Source organism: Eschrichtius robustus, chromosome 10 (genome assembly GCF_028021215.1).
Source record: "Eschrichtius robustus isolate mEscRob2 chromosome 10, mEscRob2.pri, whole genome shotgun sequence".
Classification (NCBI taxonomy): domain Eukaryota; kingdom Metazoa; phylum Chordata; class Mammalia; order Artiodactyla; family Eschrichtiidae; genus Eschrichtius; species Eschrichtius robustus.
Genome location: NC_090833.1, coordinates 48,902,111 through 48,925,308, shown reverse-complemented (window position 1 = coordinate 48,925,308; position 23,198 = coordinate 48,902,111). Strand labels below are relative to the sequence as shown.

Sequence of the window (23,198 nt, the reverse complement as noted above, 5' to 3'; positions counted from 1 at the left end):
AGGGAAGTCCACGAGTCACATGAAGAAAGACTGTAGCCATGGGCACACGATCAGGAGCTCCTCTGTTTGCCTTCACCCCTACCGCCCATGCCACCACCCTGTCCTACTTCCTCCTCATCTTGTTCCTGTGAATTCCTCTACCATCTTGCCACTAACCACTGTCCTCCACCCAAAGTTCTGCTGATGATTATTCCCAGCTGAACCAATATTCATCCCGTGTCTGACACAGAGTTTGTGTTCAAATAGTTGTTGAATGAAATAATGACCCCCAAACCCTCCAAGGTAACAAAATTTTAGGGGAGTGTCTTTTTGAATGAAATAATGCTTCCTATGTGGGGTGAAAAGAGCAAGGGTTTTGGAATCATATCAGCCTAGGTTTGTACCTGTCCGTACCACTAACTGGATATAAAACAAGGGCTTAACTACTCTGAGATGCCATTTCATCTACTATAAAGAAGGAAGATAATAATTCCTACTTTGAAGGGTTTTTGTGACTATTGAAAGAGACAGTATATATGAAAATGCTAGCACAGTGCCTGGAATATACTTGGACCTCAATAAACACTCATTTCTCTCTTCTCTGTCTTATGTGGTATTATTAAGATGATAAATAATAGGGAGTAATTAATCTCTGGTGTGGTTGGATGTCTTAGAAGAGATAAACAGCAGTCACAGGGAGGGATAGTGTTAGGAATTTGTAAAGGAAATGATTATTTCTATGGTTAATTTTCTTGGTTGGGGTTTAAGAGGAAATTCATGTTGTCCATTAATTATACTTACCAATTGGGTCTAATTGGCAACTACCCCAAAATGAATAAAACAAGCGGGAGTCAAGAGAGAAAAACGGCAGGCATCCTGTCAAAAAACAAAATCTTTGAAATTTCTACAACCCAATGGTTGGATTCACATTTTATTAAAGCAGTCCAATCTCCCAATTTATAAATTTACACATGTGATGGCAACCCAATTGCATATTCAGACCTATGCAAAGCATCAAACAGCACTCTGTACCAGCTATGCCTTGTCTCATTGCTCCCTCAGATAAACGGGTCCTTAAAATCAACATTCCCTTTGCTGGAGGACATAGCCTTCATTATTCTGTTTCAGCCTAGATAACTGTTGTAGTGGTTAAAGGGTTAAATGAGTTAATCCATGTTAAGTGCTTGTAACAATGCTTGCTTGGCACTTAGTAAATCCTCAAGAAATGTTTGTTTTTGTTACACTAATTATAACAATAATTATGTCTTCCAAGGCTGAATAAATACTGGATTCCTCCCTCCCTCCCTCCCTTTAAAAACATTTTTTTTTCTGATTTCTAGAGATACATGTCTTATTCTCAGGTAATTAGCTACTTCTGACCTAAAAGAAGTACTTTTTCAGAGGCTAATGTACTTAACTTTTCTTTTTAAAAGGGAACTGAAACCAATGCCAATGTGTCACTCAACATATCTCATGTTCTTTACTGAACAGATCCCCGCATTTCCCTCTCTTCTCTCATGGGCCAAGAAAACGACCAATTAGATAGATAGATAGAACCATATATATCTATATCTATCTGTCATATATTATCTCTATCATATACCTCTATCTATCTACCTACCTACCTACCTTTCTATCTATCTATCTTCCAAAAAAAAGTCGTCAAAGACATTTCATTATAATAGGTTTCCTACCAATTCTGGCTATCCTATCCCAAACTGGGAGAGAAATTTAATGGTAAATAATGTCTCTGGAATTGTTAACTTACTAACAAGCTAGTTTTAGGCTAGATGACTCAGGCAGGATCTCATTTCAAATCTAGGCCTCAGGAGAATCTGCCTCTGCCCGTTTTTGCTCCTTCCCTAAAACAGCATTTACAGAGGGGCCCAGATCCTTGAGTTAGGTCTTCTAGCCCTAGTGTCCCAGGATCAAGCCAGACTTCTAGCGCAGCCACAGCTTGGGGTGGTAGTTGTTGGTTGCTGGTTGGGCAGGGGGTAGCTGGTTGGTGAGAGGCATAGTAGGGTCTCACCCCATTTTTCATAAAACATGACTTGGTAATTCCTCAGTGCCCATAACTTGGCAGGGCTGCCTTTTCATAAGAACGTACTCATTGGGGAAAACACAAAGCAATATCACTTGAAGCACAAAATATAAGGGTTGGTTCTTCTGGATTATCAATAGTTTGCAAAATAACAAGCCAAGGAGGGTCTAGGTCCGGGCAGCCGAAGAGTGTGGTAGGTAACGGTCGTCAGCGCAAGGGTCATTTCGTCACTGGGAAGGGACGGCCCTTGCCCGCGGTGATGGTGGTTAGCAAGATGAACAAAGATGCGCAGATGAGAGCAGCAATTAACCAAAAGTTGATAGAAACTGGAGAAAGAGAATGCCTCAAAGAGTGGCTGAGAGCTAAATTAACTGAATGTGGCTGGAAGGATCAGTTGAAGGCACACTGTAAAGAGGTAATTAAAGAAAAAGGACTAGAACACATTACTGTTGATGACTTGGTGGCTGAAATCACACCAAAAGGCAGAGCCCTGGTACCTGACAGTGTAAAGAAGGAGCTCCTATAAAGAATAAGAACATTCCTTGCTCAGCATGCCAGCCTTTAAGACTGAATTAGATTGTGTTGTTTTGTGGTTTTATTTCTGAAAGTAAAACTTGCCAGACTTCCCTGGTGGCGCAGTGGTTGGGAATCCGCCTGCCAACGCAGGGGACACGTGTTCAATCCCTGGTCGGGGAAGATTCCGCATGCCGCGGAGCAACAAGGCCCGTGCGCCATAACTGCTGAGCCTGCGTGCCTAGAGCCCGTGCTCCGCAGCGGGAGAGGCCACTGCAATGAGAAGCCCGCGCACCACAATGAAGTGCAGCCCCCGCTTGCCACAACTAGAGAAAGCTTGTGCACAGCAAAGAAGACCCAAAGCAGCGGGGGTGGGGGGGGAACTTGCCATAAATTAGGAATCGATTTCCCAAAATAAAATCCTTTTTTGTATGATGGTATACAGTTTTCAGTAATGATGCATACATTTGTATTGATTTTTTTCCCTAAATGTGTTATTTTAATAAATATCTCATGAATTAAAAAAAAAAAAAACAAAACAAGCCAAGAGTAACTACTGTACATTTTCCAGAAAGTTACTAATTAGCACCTTCCTGAGAACATAAATTCAGCTTGGGAGCACACACCTCCCCAGGTCACTCCACCACTTTGTGCAACAATTAGACAGATTGCTAAATATTACGAGCAAAACCTCAAAGAGTTGATGACACAAACCCTCCTGGAAATTTACCACAAAAGCACTTGTTTAAGGAACCAAGCACAAAATTGGCTTAGCTGCGTCTTTCCTGCAGACTGAACAGCACACTGGTATTTTTAGTTTCTTTCTTTCCCCCCACAGTTACCAAGCCCTAATGAACAAAAGTTAAATGACATTTTAGTGCAGATCAACCAGATTTCTTGCCGATTTGTTGCACGGCTAAAAATGGAAATGTCTGAACATCCAGTGTCTGTTGATTGTGATTCCAATTCTCTCGATACTTCCTTGCTTACCCTTCAAGATGCAGTGGAGGAAATGGTCTCAAGGGGAAAAACTGGAGAATAAAGGGCTAAGGATTTTGCATCAAATACGTTGATATCCTAAGTGCCCTGCTTTTATTCCTTGCTCAGGTGCCTGGAGAACCTTTTCTTATTTGAGTTCCCCTGGTGCTTTGTTAAATAGAATAAGAGAAGTACCTCCCAAACTAAGGTAGTGACAATGCTGAGCAAAGAGTAGCAGTTAGGAGTTTGGAGTCGTGAGTTCAGGTAAAAGCTGTGCCAGTTAATTCACTGTATGAATTTAGGTAGGACACTTGATTGACCTTTTCCAAGTGGGCTTTCCTATCTGGAAAATGAAGGCAATGAACTAGGTGAAATATATATATATATATATAAAATACCAATGATAATATATAGTTATAGATATATAGAATCCCATGAGTATGAATAGCTCTGCTTCTGCCCCATCTATATATCTACATCTATGTATACACAATAATGTCTCATTTATCATATTACACTATCTTCTACCTTTACATCATTCTATTAAGGAGGGTCAATAAAAGGGAAACAATGAAACATCTATATCTTATCCTTATGATTCTGATGATCGCGTTTCCTAAAAAACAAACTAAGCTTAGTTCACATGTAGACCTTATTTATATTTGCAGCTGAAACTTTGCTTATGAAGATAGGAAAAACAATTTAATGAAAGTAAAATAAATGTAATTAGACCACATGCTGTGCACTACCTTTCTAAATGTTGAAAGCTTTCACCCGCATGGCTTGCAATCCATTGCCCACATTCCATCTGTCAAAATCTTCCTGAGAATACCTTGACTACACCGCCCCCATGAACATTCTATCCAGATATGCTTTCTGAATTCCTGTTGTATTTCGTATCATTCAAGGGCATCTGACACTTGTTGCTGTTTGATGCAGCCCTTTGCACACTGAGAGCCCGTGGAGCACACGGTTGAGGCATGGACGCAGGCAGACTTCTTGGCTCTGCCACTTTTTAGCAGTCTGACCTTGGGGGTTATTACTTGACCTCCTTTGTGCCTCAGTTTTCTTTTTGGCCAATGGGAATAATAATGGTACTCACTTCATAGGGTCGTTGTAAGGACTGAATCAGTTATTCCTTGTAAAGTTTTGGAATAGCACCCAAGAGCTAGCTATTGTTAACTTATTTGCACAACTCTAAGTTCTTCAAGTGCACAACTATGTCTTATCTTGCCACCTCTATAGTGCTTTGTATATTGTAGGCACACAAGCAAATACTGGTGGAGTAACGGGAGAACTGTCAAGGGGAAAATAACAGAGAGAGCGATCACTACTTATTTTAGATGACAGCTATTTTGAGTTCTCACTCTTGCCATATTTAGAAAAGCTGATGAACTTCTGACATGTATCTTGGCTCCATACAAAGCATCTTAAGAGTACAGTGGACTCAAGAATCTAGTGGGAGCCATTTTGTCCAGTGTGAGCATCGTAGACAACATTCAACATGAAACGGCTGTTGAATGAGCTGTGTGTGAGCCGACTCCATCGCAGGGAGTAGGATCCAGGGAGAGGCGAGCTGGACTTTGGGGAGCCCCAGAGCCTAATAAAAGGAAAATGAATAATTTAGCTCTACTGAATGGTGCTCATGGTAGAGATACAGAAGTAGGGCATTTTCAGTAGCCCCATTATACTAGGCTATCTGGTTATGGCTAAGGATTGGGAATAAATTTAGGCTATTTTGTCATTTACCAACTCCAAGCAGGGAAGATAATTTTGGTTCTGATTTCAGCCACCATCAAATATAAGATTCAAACCTGTTATGTTGTCTTACTGTTTTATACACATCCTTTATATGATTTGAGAGTATTATTCTCCATGGCGTGTCTTTAACCAGCCTCTTCCCTTAGGTCTCCTGACTTGACTCTTTCCTTTTGTCTTAGATGAAGCAAAGAATTGCCAGCAGACTCAGTGGGCAAGAGAAATCAAGGTGTGTCAAACACAGCTGTGTTGGCTCCTTACCCACAGGTCAAGAATGATAAATATACACTTGTGGGAAGAAAGTACTGAACATGGATAGGCTGACTACTTCCAAAAAGTTTTCTTCCTTCATCCATCCTTCCTCCTCTCTCCCTCTCTCCATCCCTCCTTTTCTCTCTCCCTCTCTCCCTCCTTCCCTTCCTTCCTTCCTTTTATAAAAGCTATATTTGGTCATTGTCAAAAAACAACATTGAGAGGTTTTTAAAAGGTATTAGTGGAAAATGTCAGTTCTCATCTTACTTCTTACTTACCTCAAGTCTCATTCTCTAGAAGCTATAATTGTTCACCTGTGTCCTTTCAGATATTTTGTAAGCATATATACACACACACACATAATTTTAAAAAACGTAAATGTGATCATAAACACACAGTTCTACTGTCGTACAACAGGCTTTAACTTAAGAAAAGGACATAAAAACTACCATTGGGTATCTTTCCATAGGAGCCCAAACAGAGCTATTGCATTATTCATAATAACTTCACAGTCTTTCCACTGTTATGTCTACGTATAATTTAATTAGTCACTTACTGGTGAATCTTTGAATTATTTCCATTTTTATTACTGTAAACAATATGGCAATAAATATGCATAAAATAAATCCCTAGAAGTAAAATTACAGGGCCAAAAGGTATGTGCATTTAAAATTTAATAGGGGTAGCCAAATTATCTTCCAGATAAGGTTGCCCATATTTGCACACCCTCCAGTACAGATTTCCATACACACTTATTGACACCAGATATTTTTAAACTTTGTTTTTTGTCAATTTGATAGGTTAAAGAACATTTCATTGTTGTCTTAGCTTTCATTTCTTTAATTTTGAGTGAAGTTGAGCATTTGTATTTTCTTCCCCAAGATTTTCCTGTTGATATACTTTGCCTATTACAGGATTTTCCTTTTGGATTTGTAGATGCCCTTTACTTATTATGTAAATGAGCTCTTTGTCATGGTTGCAAATATTTTCTTTGCTTTCCCATTTGTTTTTTGAATTTATTCATACTATTTTCTAATGGGGTTTCTAAACATTGAATCTATTTTCTACAGAAACTTAGTTTGTCTGAATGGAAAAGTCACAATACCTCTGAGTTTGGTACTATAAAAAGATGAGGGAAAAAGATATAGGCAAGGCAGAAACAAGGCCAAGAAACTGTTCTATTCAAAGAGTACCCAGAGAGGAAAGGCAAGGTTTATTTTTAAAGTGCCGGCCTCTGGCTTCATTAAATCTGTACCGCAATAGATCCTCGTAGGCTTTATTCACTTAAGATAGAAAAGAAACCCCGACTGCTTTTAGCTCTATCTTTTTGGTTTTACTGAGGAACACAAGCTAAAATCAAAAGAAAAACTAACTAGGGTTGGATCAATGATACACATGTATCTCAGTCTCTAAAACAAGGTGACCCAGTTCACCATTTGTTAAGAGAAGTTCTACTGATTAATCTTCTTATAACTGTCCGTGTCAGGAAATACTCTTAATTATATATTTATAGGCATTCAGAAGGTTTCAAGAGCCTTTCAGCTGTATCTTGCCAAATTATTAGTTATCACTTAGGGGTTATAAAATGTAGGAATGTCAAACTGGATAACTGGCATAAGAGAGCTTTAAATCCCTCACAAATGCATCTGCTTTCCAGGTCTCCTCAAACGTTTCCTCAACAGAGTCGGCGGATGCGCTGCTGCTTTTACTCCCTAAGATGGGTTTCTCATCCTTTCTCCCCAACTGGGCCAAGGCCCAGTTACAACCTTTTCCCCTCAGGGAGGATTTGAGAGGCGAGCAATCTCCATTCTACTGCCTGTTACCAAGAGTACAGTCCTGTGTAGGTCACATGAGAATTATTTCCTAGGATTTATCTTTGAAACATTAATATTAAGTACAATGTCATAGAAACACAGAACTGAATCTTTTCTATTTATTTTTAACACTTAGGCATTTAAGGTTACAAGTGATGTGCAAGAAAATATGTGGCTACAGATCCATTATGGAATGTATACAAATTATGCATAGTATAGCCTATGCAATTACTTTGAGGCTAGGAGGATCTGTTTGAGTTAACCTAAAAAGTTAACTAAACCAGGATGGTCTAAAATAATGTATATAATTTTAGACAGCTAGTCTCAATCCCATTTCAAGGGGAATTACAATTTCCAGAACCAGTGGAAGACTCTTCAACTACATATGACTAAGAAACACACACGTGAAGAGTGAAAGGGCATGATATGAAGCATATGCTACAGGAGTTATTTATGGACAAAGCTACTCAATGAACACACTAGAACATGTAGGTGTATCTTACTTATGAATGGCAGGTATGTTTTACCTCATGTGCCAACTCCAGCCAATTCTTAATAACCATCTGTAATGCTATGCTGGAAAGGTGTGGCAAAAACTGCTGGCTGTACCCTAGTATCTATTTTCCTCCTTCATAGTGATAGAACTTTAGCTGTATGCCCAGGATAAAGACTACATTTTTGAATCTCCCTTTTGCTAGGTGTGAATATGTGACCAAATATTGGCACATAGGATGTAAGCCAAAATCCTGTATATGACTTCCTCATTGTGCCTTTAAGGGAACAGGTTATGACTTTTTCCTGGTTCCTTCTGAGCAGAATGTAGATGTGATAGTGAGTTCCCGCAGACCATGAAAACAGGGATGTGCAGAGCAAAAGAAAGAAGAAATCTGAGTCCTCAACATTGTGAGGCTACCACAAAAGGCCTGGACTCATGTTCAGAATAACACATGCATAAGGAATAAACTCCTGTCTCATTGAGGCATCCATTGTTTTGAGTCATTGTTACAGCAGCAGAACCTGTGTCTTAATGAATGCAAAATGGTCCTGAGCTGTATCAAGGCTCAGTGGGAAAAGTGTCTCGCTAGGTTTGCAATGTCAATAGTGGGCAAGGGACCCGATGGTTCCATGCCAACTCTAACCTCTTACTGTATGGCTATCGAACTTACTCCAAAATGGAAAACTTTCCAAGGAAGCTCTGATGTGACTCATACCTTAGACCTTCCCTTTGCCATATGCCTCCCTCTCTGTGCTATTGTTGACACTCAGGTTTGGTCTCTCTGTATTTGGTATAAATACAAAGAAATGAGACTTACTTAACAGTCATAATAAGAATAAAAATAAATAATTTATGTAGTATTTATGATACAAATTATTTATTTATATATAAATGACTACAATCCTTTAAAATAGCCTCCCAGGAAGCTACCTGCTTATTTCAGTAATGCTGCTGTTGCTAAAATATCTTTGGAATTTTTTGGAAACTGTAAATTCACACATTTCTTATAATAATATGACTGGGTCAAAATCACTTAAATTTGTTTCATACCAAATCAGCAACTCTTTATTGAGCACTTACTATGCATAACATTAACGCTAGTTTTGGTGTCAGAAAGGTTGGTAAATAGTAAGGATTTAATAGTAAGGATGTCAATAGTATTCTTTAGATAATCTATGTCAAATTTCCAGGGTAAGTCGGCTTCATAATTTAACAAGAGAAAAATACTAATACGTATAAGGGGTCTATTACAGTCCAGGGAAATGAGAGACATATATTAGAAATTAAATGTGAATTTTTAAAAAGCACTGCTTTATGGCATTTTACATCATGAATTTATTCATTCACTCAAGATTTATATTACCGCCCTGCTCCCTTATTTCCAACATAATTCTCAGTAATACATAGATTAAAAATTAGAGGTCTCTTTGTATTCAGTTTCCAACTCTTTATTCTCCTAGAACCTTGGTTTATTAGAATATTCCCTTGGCAATGAATTCTAGTTAGTAGGCTCTCCAGGGGCCTGTAGGTAAAGCGACCACATTTCTGGGCTTCTGTTTCTACCCCCAAATCAGTTATTAACTGTGGACTGTAGGATTTCTCTGAACATCAAGGACTCTGACAGTAGAGCCCCCAGCATCGAGCACATTTCTGGAGTCACTGAGCCTGAAACATACAAAGCAGTGGTGCTAAGAGCGGGTGCTGCCGAAATGGAAATTCTGATTTACTTCTTGAGTCAGTTCTGCCTGTTAAGCAGGTCAGTGTGTCTCTTCAAATGAAAAACAGCTTCCTTACAGCCATTATGGCAGAAAGGTCAATTCAAGTCCATTTACAGTTTTCAAATAAGCTGAGAGCTCTAACACAGGTGATGACTTTGGTCCTCACCCAGAAGAGAACGGATTCAGAGCAAATGAAGTTGGATATAAGGGAGAACTTCCCAACAGCAAGGGATGTTAAGATCTGAAGGACATGTCAGGGCTGACATCCAGCCTATGATGTGGATTGAGGACACTAAAGTCTTCACACGTTGTTCGATATTTTAAATCTCACTGCTGGCTCACGATTGCTGCTTCTTCTACGTCTTTAGACTAGGACAGAGTATCTCGGAAGTGTGTGGTCCTACCACATCAGGTGTGGGCTATTGGAAAGATTTGGGAGAAAAGGAAAAGAAAAACAAAACTCAAGGAAACAAAATCAGAGTAGTGTTTCCTAAGGGATGGATTGGCATTTGGTCCAGGCAATTAATTCTTCATGTGAAACCGTCCTGCACAAGGTAGAATATTAACATTCCCTCCTCCTCTCTGTGTCATTTGGGAGCACCAGAAATTGTGTCAACCAAACCCCTCTGATATTTTAAAATACCTCCTACGGGATGCAGTGTCACCTTGGTTGAAAACCACCACAGCCATGTTTAAGAATTATCACCAAAAAATGGTGGTAATCGAACAAGGATACAGTCATGAGTATTTTTTCTGATTATGGAAATTTCACTGAAACAAAATGCTGTAAAATTGATGAGTGTCGCATCATGATCTTTTTAAAATAAAATCTCCTGGAACCCATAAGACTTTATCACTCTATGGATTAGCCTGTTCATGGGACTCCTGTACCAAACAACTCAGTGGAAATCAGAAACATCTGTTCCCATCATAAAGCATAACTTACCAGGGATGACATTCGGTGCTACTGGGTGACATTATTATCATTATTATTTTTTGTTAGTTTGTGTGAGTTAAGCACACAATCATATATAAATAGGTGTACTGGTTTAGGGACTGCATAACAAAACATCTGTTCTTTTTTCCCAGAGAATTCTAAATAGCAGTATCCTCAAATACCAAATTTGATTGTGTTTTATGAGTTCTGTGATCATTTCTGCTACTTGTTTGCTTAGAACTGCCAAGCAGATTTTAATCTACTGCTTTAGAGAAAGTATTCTTTGTGGCTTCATTAGATGAGGCTATGCTCAAATGTCAGTTGTTACTCTGGGGCAAAGAAAATGCACAGTATCAAATTCTCTTTCAAGAAAACCCTGACGGTGGCAAAAGCGATGGTTACAAAAATCTAAACCTACTCAGACATCCCCATTCATTAGTACTGCAGAATGGGTGTATCTATAATGACTTGCCGTGGGGACAGAGTCCCTTAGACTAGATTTAGTCTGACATAGATTTCACTTTATCGTATGAAGATGACAAAGTTGGAAAATTCTAGCCTCATAATGAAATTTCCTACAAAGTTAATGTTCACAAATTAATTAAGATATATAATCCAAATAAAACTTTGCATTTAGCCAAACCTAAAATAAAATTCAAACACAAAGGAGTAACACTTTCATTAATTAGAGCCCAAAACCAACTAGATTTCTGTCCTCTTCCTCCAATCTCCTTTTTAAACAAAATAGTAAATTATAAGAAGGAAATCTGATATTGGCCTAAATCTAAACTTGACATATAAATCTAATCTTATATATTCTGGACCAATTCACATTTAGCCCAAATTCTAACACCTCCACCAAATAGAGTTCTCTGCAAACTTAACTGACATTCATAACGATTGCTCCAAGACACTAGAATAGCTTGACTCTCTAAAGAAATATTAAATTTTCTCCATTATATTCTTCACTCAAGCAAGAGGAACAACTACAGTTTAGAATATATTTTCAACAATAATGAAAAAACAAGAGTTTTCTGTTTATTGCTGCAATGATCAAGACTTTAAATCAACTACTCTTTAAGAAGTAATGTTAATAGAGGCTTGATAATATGTTTCAGAATACAATTTTGAGTCTTATTTTTTTCTTTGGACCCTTTCTGTAACCCCAGAGATACATGGCTTTTCCCTAACAAGCAGAGACAGGTTCGATTTGTGGTAAAGATATTCTGACAGACACCCTAGACTCTGATGTGCTTCGAATGAAGGTCTGGATTTCAGGCTGGAATCTATGGCAGCCCATCAGGCTATATCAACACAGAACATGGTTTCCCACTGGGGGACCGCTGTTCCACCGAGAAGGCAGGAAGGGAATCAGTGTTTCTGAACTGCCACATGCCAGAATCCTTTCATAGGTTGACTCATTTAATCACCATACTGTGAAAAATTATTATCCCTGGTTCACAGACACAGAAACAAAGTCTGAGAGAAATACGGTAATTTACCTAAGGTCACAGAGCCATGAAGATCTGAACCCCCAGGTCTCCCTGTTTCTCTCAGCTTATACCACTGGCAAAAGGCAAAGCCTTCCTTTTTTCCCAAAAGTTATATTCTTCCCTTCAAATGATTCAAAGAAAGCCACAATTGCTGGGGATTTTTCTAATCTTCCTTTTTAAGAACTGCAAGGTAATATTTGTTTTAAATGTTTTTTGGCCAGCTTAGTGTAGAATTTGGGACAAGAAAAAATGATTATCAAAATTTTAGATAAATTTTAACATGTGATAACATAGTTCTTAATTTTTATTTTTTTGAAAGAATTGTTAAAGGGTTCTTGGATCAGTATTTTCCATTATGTTGCTCCTAAGTTAAGGAAATACTTTAAAAATCTACCTTGCGTGTGGCCCATGCAAGTTAAAGAAATGCTTTGGTGCTGAAATATTTATAGATGAAATGATACACTGTTTGGATTTCTTTCAAACTTACCCAGAGGAAGATGTAGGTGGTTATACACATAGAGGAAACAAGATTGGCTATGGGCTGGGGTGATAGTTACGGGGGTTATTATAACATTCTCTAATTTTTTTGGAAATTTTTTTAACAGCAAAAATGTATGCAGAAAATATGCTTGGGATTTTATAGGTTCATCAGGCTACTTACATGTTACTTTCTGGAGCAGTCCCTTGGTATTCAGTCTTTCAGGTAACACGTGTTTATTGAACAGCTACTATGTTCCCAGCATTGTGCTAACTTGATTCAACTTATATGAATATGTAAACAACAATAAAATAAATATGAGGAACTGCTTATTATGAACCTTTGCTTACTTAAATGGTTTGAACTTAACATATGTAATGCTTGGCAATACTAACTAAAGGTGTGGGTCACCTTTGATAATTCTCTTAATCACTTCTCTGCACCTTATTCTGATCTTTTAGATGAATGATTTTATGTTCTCGTGAATGGGCACAGATGTGGGTGGGAAACCACTGCTTTCATCCAGACACTGACAATACTCCTGGGATATAGGTATATAGAGTACATACAGCCTCACTCCCTTGCCTCTCTCTTCCTCTTTTCTACTTGCTTAGCAAAATCCCAATAACCTCTCAACCCAAGTCTCTGCCTATTCTACTATTCAAGCTGAACATGCCTGGAAAAAAACACACATCCCTGATGATTCATGCCACTGCAAATTTATGACCACAAATATCAAGTGGGCAGTCCTACATTTGCCTAGTCAGCTCACTCTCCCAGGCTCTACACTTGTTTTTTCTTTTTTCTCCCTAATCTTCTACACCTCTTGCCTTTCCACACTCTTAGCCAATGACCTCCTGTATTATTTTCTTCAGATATAGAAAGCATCTATAAAGAACTACCTGATCTTCCCAGCAGAAAACGTTCCATCCCACCTACATCTGCACACATAAACTCTGCCTTCCCTCCTGCTACCCAGGATGAAACTCTTCCTGTTCTACCTATGGCCACATTCTTCATTTGTGCACTGAATCTCATCATCTCCCTCCTTCTCAAGGACTTTGTCCCAACTCCCCAGAGATTAGTCCTCAACTCCCTTTTCTGTAAAAACTTACACCTTAGGGGCTCCCACTAGCCCCATTCTTTGAAGAATACACTGGTGTCTGTAAGGATGACTGTTCAGCATCCTTGATGTGTCTATTCCTTCCCCTGAATGCTCAATTCAGTAGCAAGTTCTCTTGAGCTCTACCTTCAAAATGTATCTTAGGACCAATATCGTATGATTCTACTTATGTGGGTTACCTAGAACAAATTCATAAAGACATGAAGTTGAATCACGGTTACCAGGGGCTGGAGGGAGGGAATAAGAGCGTTTAATGTGTATAGAGTTTCAGTTTGGAATGATGAAAAGTTCTGGGGATGGATAGTGGTGATCATTACATAACAATGTAAACGTACTTCATAGCACTGAACGGTACACTTAAAAATGGTTAAACTGATAAATTTTATGTTATATATATTTTACCACATTAAAAGAAAGATCAGTTAAGAAAATAGATATGTATAAATGTGAATCCAACCGCTTTTTACTACTTTTATTGCTGTCATCCTAATTCAAAACACTGTCATCTCTCACCTGCATTACGGCAATAGCCTACTGAAACATCTACCTGCTTTTAATCTTGCCCCCTGCGTCAGTTGGATCTCTACACACAACAGCAGAGTGGTGTTTTAAACCACGAGGGAGATCCTATAACTTGCCAGATCAAAACTCTGTCAGAATAAAATTCAACTCTTTACAAAGGTCGTACTCTTCATCAAATACCTGGGTCTTTGTTCCTGCTTTCACTCCCTCCAGAATGCTCTTTTCAGAGCTGGCTCCCTCACTTCATTCAGGTCTCTGCTTATATATTACACCATACCCAATCATCTAATCTAAACTATCCTCCCATCACACACATGTGCATGCATGCAGACATGTGTATCCATGACACATACATATATCCCTTCCTCTGCTTTTTCTTAATAGCTCTCTTACTACATATATTTGCCTATTTACTTATTTACTTATTACTCTGCCCCTCTTGACGTAAGCTCAATGAATTATCTACTGCTGCTTTTCTAGACCTTAACCATGACTGGTACATGATAGGAGTTCAAGAAATATTCGTTTACTAAAGGCATGATGGGGATTGTTTGAGGCTTTGCATGTTAAATTTGAAGTTTAGAAAATTTCAGATGGAAGTGTTCCTAAGTGGCTCACGTCAGAAAGGATTCTCCTTTAACAACAAAGAAGTCCTTCAGTAACCAATGACAACACTTCCGGAAGGACTGTTAACAGCAGGAATGAGTGGAGGGAGGGGAGAGTTGAGATAATGAATGCCAGAGTGCTGAGAAAAGTCTAAGATGCTGGTGCTTGTAATATTTTATTATTCATAATTGTCATGTTGATGAGAAAGGGCTTAAAGGTCTCTTGAAAATATTCTTCAGAAGATTATGCTATTTATGCAAGAAATAGACTTGTGGAAAGATTCCTATGGTATGCATGTCATCCCTAAGTGATGAGGAGGAATGGCACTTTAATGAGCAAAATGCTGAGTGTATTCAGACACCCCCAGGGTCGTGCTAAGCGTAATAGGTGGTGATAGTATTATTGTGGTATCCTGGTAGACGGTCTAATTTCAGGAGGCTAAATTGAGGTTTCCCAAAATTGAGTTCCCCTGTTGTATTTTAGATTTCTTAGACTTTTGAAGAGGGAAATTAAGAAGTAGGTGAGATTTTTAGAATTGTTATAGAATAAAATTTTATTTTAATAAGAAGAATTACATTATCACTAATTATGATATAAAGAAAAAAATAGTGTTCAGATTAGAACAGAGAGTTACATTAAAGGTCTATATTCTTAGTTCTGCTGTTTCTTATTTTAACCAGGTCAACTTTTCCTCCTTTTTTCTCACTCAGTCCTATTCTGGAGGCTTCCAGGTTCTCAGTGGGCACTTTGCTTTACTGCTAACTGAATGGAGATCTCAAGGTCCTGCTCTACTTCCAGAGCCTGGGCCACTCCTTAAGCTCTGAGGCCCTCGCTGCTCCTTCCCTGGTTTGCGGGGTGAATGCAGTAAAAAGAGAAGTAGAACTAATGACTCCTGAGTCTGACTTGGAGGGCGACCTGCAATCTCCATTTGCCTGTGATGGAGGGGGCCCAGGGACATGGGACTTTCAATGTTAAATCTGAGAAAGTCCCTGGGAAACTGGGACAAGTTGGTCACCCTCCCACTACTAAGTTCAAGGATAGAACTGGTAGAAGAGCTAACACATGGCATCATTCACTACAGCTTGTGGCAAATTCTTGGCCCTGAGCCTTATAACTTCCTGTGACCTCAGGGATCTCCTCTGGGCATCTTTAACCTTCTTCTTCCTATTTAATTATTTGCACTGAATGGGAGTCTGTGGATTCCTATTAAGCCTCAAATATAGTCTCCAAAACAAAGAGGAAACTTGTGTTTATAAATTATGACGATTGCAATGACTATTTGCCTCTCTCTGCCCCCATCCTGTTCCAGCTACTATCACTTAACCCAATCTAGGGGCTCAGCCTCTACCCCAGGTCCGAGGCCTAATCCTGTTTGTGGACTCGGAACATTTTAGGAGTCTCAAGCCAGCTTCTCTGACCTGGTGCTTCAGCTTGGAACCTGGGTCTGTGTTTATCCCCTACTTTGCGCCCTAGACCCTTGACTGGGATTCCACTTGGCAATGTGTTTGCATGCCGCTACCTGCCTTGATGTGCTCACAAGGGTCCAGCGTCACACGAGTGGCATAAGGCATGTGCCTGGGGTCCTGGCTCCTCCAGCATCCCTGATGCCCTGACCACCAGCCTTGGCCTTCTCCTGGACTCTATGCTGCTGGGCTCTGCTCCTCACGGAGGCCTGGCCACTGTCTATGAGCCTCCCCTTCAGGGCAATCCCCACGTATAGCAACTCTGTGAGCTTTGGAGACAGGTGCTTCCCCAGGCACAAAGGTTACAAAACGATGTCCCCTCTGGGATGACTAATTAGAAAAGAGTATCCTTTCCTTGGGCAGCCTATGAGGCACAGGGCTTGGCAGACAGAGCTCTGGCTGGGTTTTAACTCCTGCTGGCACCACCGTAGCTGGGTGTTTAAACTTACACAACCGCACACCTAGCTCTCCTCCTAACACTAACAAATACCTGGCCCAGCTGCCACCAGGACCTGGCACAATGGCACGCTTTGTGTGTCTGGACAAATTTGGTCTCACTATTGAGCACTGAACTTGACCCTGCATTTGCTCTTTGTCTACCCTGCTCCCATCTTCTTCAGCTTTCAGGTTACTCCTATTTAGGCTCATTCTTAACCTGCTGGTGTAAAAAAAGTAATGCTACAGCCAATAAAAACCTAAATGGATAATATTAATGATATGAGTTTTGTCCTTCCTATCAAGTATTATAATAAAATTCAATTTTAGTTTAACAAAACCTACCACCCATTGGCTATAGTGCTTTGTTACTTTGGATCTCTGCTGGTTTCTGGATGGATTTTCTAGTCTTTTTTACTCTTTTGTTCCCAAAAGATGTTTACCTTTGGGTAATCCTGTGTTTTCTCTTTCCAAAGATAGTTGAAGATTCTTAGAAGAGAGTTTTCTAATACAATGTTGACTTCAGGCCTACACCAAAATCTATTATTCCAGACTTCTCTGTGAAAAAGATGAAGGTATGAAACTTGACTGCTTAAACAGTAGTAGCTCCTAAAAGGTGGAACCAGAAAAGAGAGTACAGGAAAGAGAAGTTGTGGTCTGATAGGCTGGATATCCTATTTCTGGGAGGAAGGTGGCGAGAGCAAGCAAAATCCATTTGGGACAGATGCAGAGAAAAGACTGGAGATGAGAAAAGACATTTGGACATGTTGAATCATATTACACTGAATTTTTGAAAGCTTATCAAGCCAAAGAGAATCTTTTGTTACTTGGAATTGCAGGTTTTGAAAGTTTAATCAATTAAATCCAAGTTTCCCTGATGGAACATACAATTACCAGAAAGCTTGAGTCTGCCGCGAAGCCATGTGTTACTTTGTGAAAACAAATTGAACTTTATTTTGTGAGGAAGGTCAGTAGATTATTTTCTTACCTCTACCACATTTAAATGCAAGCCACTGAGTGATCTGGGGAGCGTTGCTATTTTTACAATGCTACCTTCTCATAGTTAAATGGGTACACAATAAATACTGCATAGAACACATAAGTACTTAAGAGATAATTTCAGTGTAACTATGGGCTAAGTATTATGTGGTACCCATAAATACACACATATATCTAAATATATAGGTATCTAGAAACAGTGAATGAATACATACATAAAATTAAGAGACAGAATTAAAGTTTCATCAACATGGTTACACATTATGCTTTAGTTTAGACAATGTCAGTTCCCTCGAAATGCCTTTGCACAGCCAGATCTATGCTAAGATCAAAACCTGTTTCTTTTTCTTTTTTTCTTTTCTTTAGCCACCAAAAATAGCTTAATAAATAGAAAAAAAATTCTCCAGGGTGCTTTTCCTCCTTAGAGTATTGTAAAAGATGTAGAAAAAAGTTTGGAAAGAAAAGCTTATCTGCATTTATAAACCCCAGACAGGGTTGAATTTTTCACACATAATAAATGAGCTTGAGTCCACTAATTGTGTAAACACTTATTGCGCCTCCAATCATCCTCCTTTAGATGACCTCCTCTAATTCTAACCACTGGCCCAGTAGAAAATGATCTGTGTTTAAAATTTGCTCAAGTTTTCTCACTTTCAGCCTATTTGCCGTGAAGCATGAGTGGGAACAGCAGCCGACTTACTTGTGTTTATCTTCTGGAGTGAAATATGCTTTTCCAGTTGTCTCCTAAGTTTCACCTCTGCTCCGTACTTTCCGGTGGTCCCATTGTCGGCCAGAATGAAGTGAGAATGCATGCTGTTGAGAACAGTGAGCTTGCTCATGGGATTGGACATGGTCTGATATGGCCGGACAACCTGCAGAATTTCAAAAGGAAGGGGCAGAAGTCAGAGAAAAGAGTGCAAAATATGAAAAGGAGAACCAGGCAGACAGGAAAGAGAGAGAGAGAAGGGAAATCAATTCTTTGGTACAGTGAAAGGATAGTCTACATCCTCCTCCTAATACTGCTTTGGGTAGAAGCAAGATTTACAGTAAGTGTTCCATTCATTTTCTGGATTCATACAGAAATGAGAGTTTGTGCTTTCACTGTACTCAAAAACTGGCAAGTGAATGTCTGTTTCATTTTGAAGTTGATTGTTCACATGCTGATGAACCAAAAATAATTTTTAAATTTAGCTATTTTGTTTCTTTCTTTCTCCTCTCCATCATGTCCATACTCTAATAGGCAGAGAAGAGCAATCATGATTCTGGAGTACAGTGGAGGGTGGGGAGTGGAGGGTGGAGAATGGGGTCAGGGGTGATCTTCTTTGTCAAGCCCATTCAGCAATCTGAAGGTCTGTTATTTAAACAGACCTTAAGACACCTTAAGGTGTCTTATTAGACACCTTAAGTGGAAATGCTGAATGTAAAATAACTGTATCAGGAGATAAATAAAAATCAGGCTCACAATGTTCATCTCTGTCTTAAATTTTTGTTGTGTTATTTTAATTTCATGGTGAATCAGACTACCTGAAACAGAACAATTCTTCGTATGGTCTTTCAGACTTTTGATCTGAAAAGAAAAACAAAGCCTATTGTGCGCTAGTTGCTTTATATACATTATCTATACTCCTTGCAATAATCCTGCAAGGTAGATGCTGTTATGTTTATTTTGTAGATGAAGGAACAGAGATGGAGATTAAGTAGGTTTTACAAGAGTTTACCACGCTCAGCACCAGAAATCACAACCAGGTCTGCCTGATTCCAAAATCTATGCTTATTCATTCCTCCTTTCCCAAACTGCTTAGACACAATGGAAACAAGATGATGTGTTGGAAATCTACTCCTAAAATATTTAGGCAGAAATTTCACTCAAGACTATGAAAAGGAACATTTAACAAACTCACTGTTACACGGTCTCCATACAGTTATCTCTGTAGTGTACCACTGAAATTGACAAGACAGAAATAAATGCTAAGGGACTTTTATTTCTGGGCCTTTATGCAGTGTATACATTAATTATAGAGTTGAGAGGCACTTGTTCATTTTAAGTAAGTAATAACTCATCAGGCAAAGCTGTAGTAAGATTGAGTAGTTTGCTAAAGGAATTACAAAGTGATTCAGTAAAGACAGCGTCAGTAGAAAAGATCTCATAAAAGTCAAACTTTACACCTTGATGCTGATTCAAAACCCCACATTTCTGTATGCCTGGCAAACAGCATCTACTCAATGAATAGTGAATGGATTAATTCAAAAGACTTGAGACAGACATGCTTTTATTAAAAGTTGAAAAATAAAAACCCCCTCTTATCTGAATTGTTTGGGAATTGATCTAATCTAAATTTAAAATGGGTAATTCTGAGCTTTTGAAATATCTTTCAGACCTTTTAATAAATGCCCCTATTTGTTAATATACCACTAATATAACATTAATTCACAGCTTATTCTAGATGGCTCTCATTTATAAAGTAAGCCTATAAATTTGTGATTATTGTTTCCAGTAATCACATGGAGCAGTATTCAATTACTCCTTTGTCTAGATGAGTGAACGAGAGTCCCCCCTGAACTACAGAGACAGTGGTTGGCTAACCCCATCCTGAGTTCTTTATCACTGGAAGAGTAGGTCGCTTGTGGTTAAAATTCCCATTTTGCTCTTACGCATTTTTGATCATAAAACATTCATTCTATAACGGAGTGCAAGTTAATAAATGTTAATGCTTTGTTGAAAAAGGCTTAGCAGAAAGACTTTCTCCTATTCTTAAAGTACCTCTGCACTGTACTTTTGGACAAAAGAAAAAGCTTTGGGTTACTGTTTTCTCTTTCCTAACGGCAGTTCCCCAAGGCTCCATGCCAAGAAGGAGGGAACCCCAAAGCAGTTCTGTGAGGGTCATGGGACAGTGGATTTTCTAGAGGTTAAACTATTTGTGATGGAGAACTCCAGACACTTGTTCTAGCTGAGATACGGGGCACGCTTTCTAATTCTTGGGAGCTTAATTAAAGCCCACCAGTGAAAGTGACGTTTTCAAACAAATAAAGGAGTGAAAATGATTCTGGGTCAATCTGACTTAATCACCACAATCTGAGAATAAAAGAACATAATTAAATCATCTGACTATACTCTATATATCTGTTTCCCCCACCACAGGATTCTAAGGACATTGGTGCTTCAGCCTTCTGAGTTTTGACCTTCTTTTCTTGTGAAACATGGTGCACCAGCTCTTTGGGAAATACTGTACATTTGAATTAGTCATGATAAGAGGATCAAGTTTACAGTGTCACTCATGAATTTTAATTTCTTCATCTTACTGCTCCCCATTTCTTTGGATCTTATGTTAAAGTAAGTTAAAGGTAGTTATATTTTGGCAGGGATTTTTTCTGCCGAATAATGGAGGACATAAATCCAAAAAATAAGTTAAATGTCCTAAATTATTTTCCAGTCATCATTGGAGGAAGGTATGCTGAATCCTGGAACAATCATGAACGTTTGAGGCATGGAAATCTCTTTGAATCCCAGTTCTGTCAATGGCTGTGTGAATCTGAGTCTCACATTTTTAATCTGTAAAAGGGAAATGATAAAACCACTTACCTCATGGGGGTTAGATGAGATTATATGTGCAAAGTACCTGGCACCATGCCTGGCTCCTAGTAGGCAATCTACAAATGTGAATTTCTTCTCAAGTCCTGCTTTATCTTAACAACTATAAACTGATTTTCCAGTTGCAAACTAGTGACCAAAATGAAACGACGGGAGACAAATCAGTCACTTTTGTTTTACACAGGGATTTAAATCAATCAATATGAGTAGAGAAAACAAATTTATCAGTTGCCAAAATACGCAAAGTGGTTTTTTTTGCATGTCCTCCTAGGTCATTTAAGACGGTGATTTTCTGGAAATATTTGTTGATTAACTGCAAAGTTGGAAATAACTTCCCAAATACTTCAGAGGAATGCATTTTGGTCTAACTTGTCTACAAAATCCACTTAATATTCTTCATAACAAACATACCAGCAGTCTATTTTTGTTCAATTTACAATTTGCATATCTACAAAAGATTTGCTGATCTTCTGTTAAGTTTTTCAAATAGAAAAAAATAATGCCTTTGTATCACATGAATACAAATGAATTTTTCCTTCTGACAAAATTTTGGAGGTAATGCAAAACTTTTATTGTTAAGAGCATAACATAAAAAGGACTTTTTTGGAAATGTGTGTATGTGTGTGTGTGTGTGTGTGTGTGCATGCGCATGTGTGCATAGCTAGAACAATTGTGACCTGTAGGTATACAGATTAGCACGTTTCTCAGCCAGTGTTTCCTGGGAGAACCAAGCCCTAATGCTCTGCAGTATTCGTTGTATGTAATGGATCACCTTCTCTCCTAAGAATATAGGATGGTCCACGTTATGTACCATCCTTGAGAGAACTGAGAAGAGAGTCATTCAAATAGTTTTCTGTGTTTTGTAGCTCAAATGAGGAATCTGGGTCGAGAAAGACTGAATTGTGTCTGAAAGGACTACATATCAAGTGATCTTTCATGATTGGTAACTACCTTGGTATCTATACCTAGAAGGGAAATCTGCTTAGAAATGGATTTTAGATACTTAGTATTTCACTCATTAATCTATTGTACACATTTTGTATTGGCTGATTGGTAAAGCTCTGGTTCTAAGGCCTCTGTGTACCTTGACTTTGCAACAAAGAGGGAATGTAATAGAAGCTGTTCAAGAAGTTAATGAGGTGGAGGGCCTTTATATAAGATATTTGTAGGGCCATTATCATTGCCAGGAGAGAACCGATCTAGAGACACTGTGGAGAAACTGAACATCGTTCGTGTGTTGGTGCAGCGTGCTGCATTTATTTTACTTGGATGGGCTGAAATCAATCATTTGGGAGCTGATCTAGGACACCTGCTGGAGTTTTCCTAGCTATTTTCATGCATGTTCTGGTCTCACCCAGGAGTACTTAGTAGGAAGTCAGGAGATGGGACTTCAAGTTCTAGTTCCCCTAATTACTTTTGTGAACTTGGGCAAGTCTTCAAATTTATTCATTCATTCGTTCACACACCCATTCAGAATTTCTCTAGGAAATGTATGTGATAAGTATTGGACTGGCTCGAGGAGACATATAATCTTGCATCTAAGTAATATCTCAAATAAATATTCAAAATATATTAATCGAAAGAAACTTTTTGGATGGTGGTTTTCTCATCTGTAAGGTAGAGGATTTGACTATAAATTCTGAAGGCTTTCTACCTCTAAAATTGAGTATGAACAGTCTGTATTAAAAAATACATTTGCCTTTTCCAAGTTAGTATAGAACAATGACCTTCTGGGCATGCTGGCCACAAAAAAAGTAGTTCGCTCATATCTTGGGGTCTCTTCCATTTTGTGGTGCTTTCCACAACGCAAGGGCAGTTTGGGTATCTGTGACTCCTTTCCTGAACAGAATTGAATTGAGTTAAATCAGGTTTCTGAGTCATCAATCACAGGTCCTCTGCAATCCCAGACGTTATTACCTGGTGAGGTGTGTGTCAACCTGCCCCAGGCAATACCAGGGTAGGGGATGTGTAGCCCACTGAGGCATTCTTTCCCTCCTAATAGCA

The 23,198-nt window shown here is 38.8% G+C and overlaps 1 protein-coding gene and 1 pseudogene across 18 annotated transcripts in view; one reads left to right on the top strand and one right to left on the bottom strand.

The window, feature by feature from the left end:
- Nucleotides 1–23,198, bottom strand: part of TRPM3 (transient receptor potential cation channel subfamily M member 3) — an 829,755-nt gene that overhangs the window by 197,417 nt on the left and 609,140 nt on the right. For 12 of the 18 annotated variants that reach the window (XM_068553750.1, XM_068553755.1, XM_068553753.1 and 9 more), the window contains exon 6: nucleotides 18,306–18,477. In XM_068553750.1, the coding sequence (XP_068409851.1) occupies nucleotides 18,306–18,477 (172 nt within the window). Of the gene's footprint in view, nucleotides 1–780; nucleotides 856–18,305; nucleotides 18,478–23,198 lie in introns of all 18 variants that reach the window. The other 6 variants (XM_068553745.1, XM_068553763.1, XM_068553747.1 and 3 more) reach the window with 1 other exon arrangement.
- On the top strand, nucleotides 1,990–2,608 carry LOC137770569 (transcription and mRNA export factor ENY2 pseudogene; annotated as a pseudogene).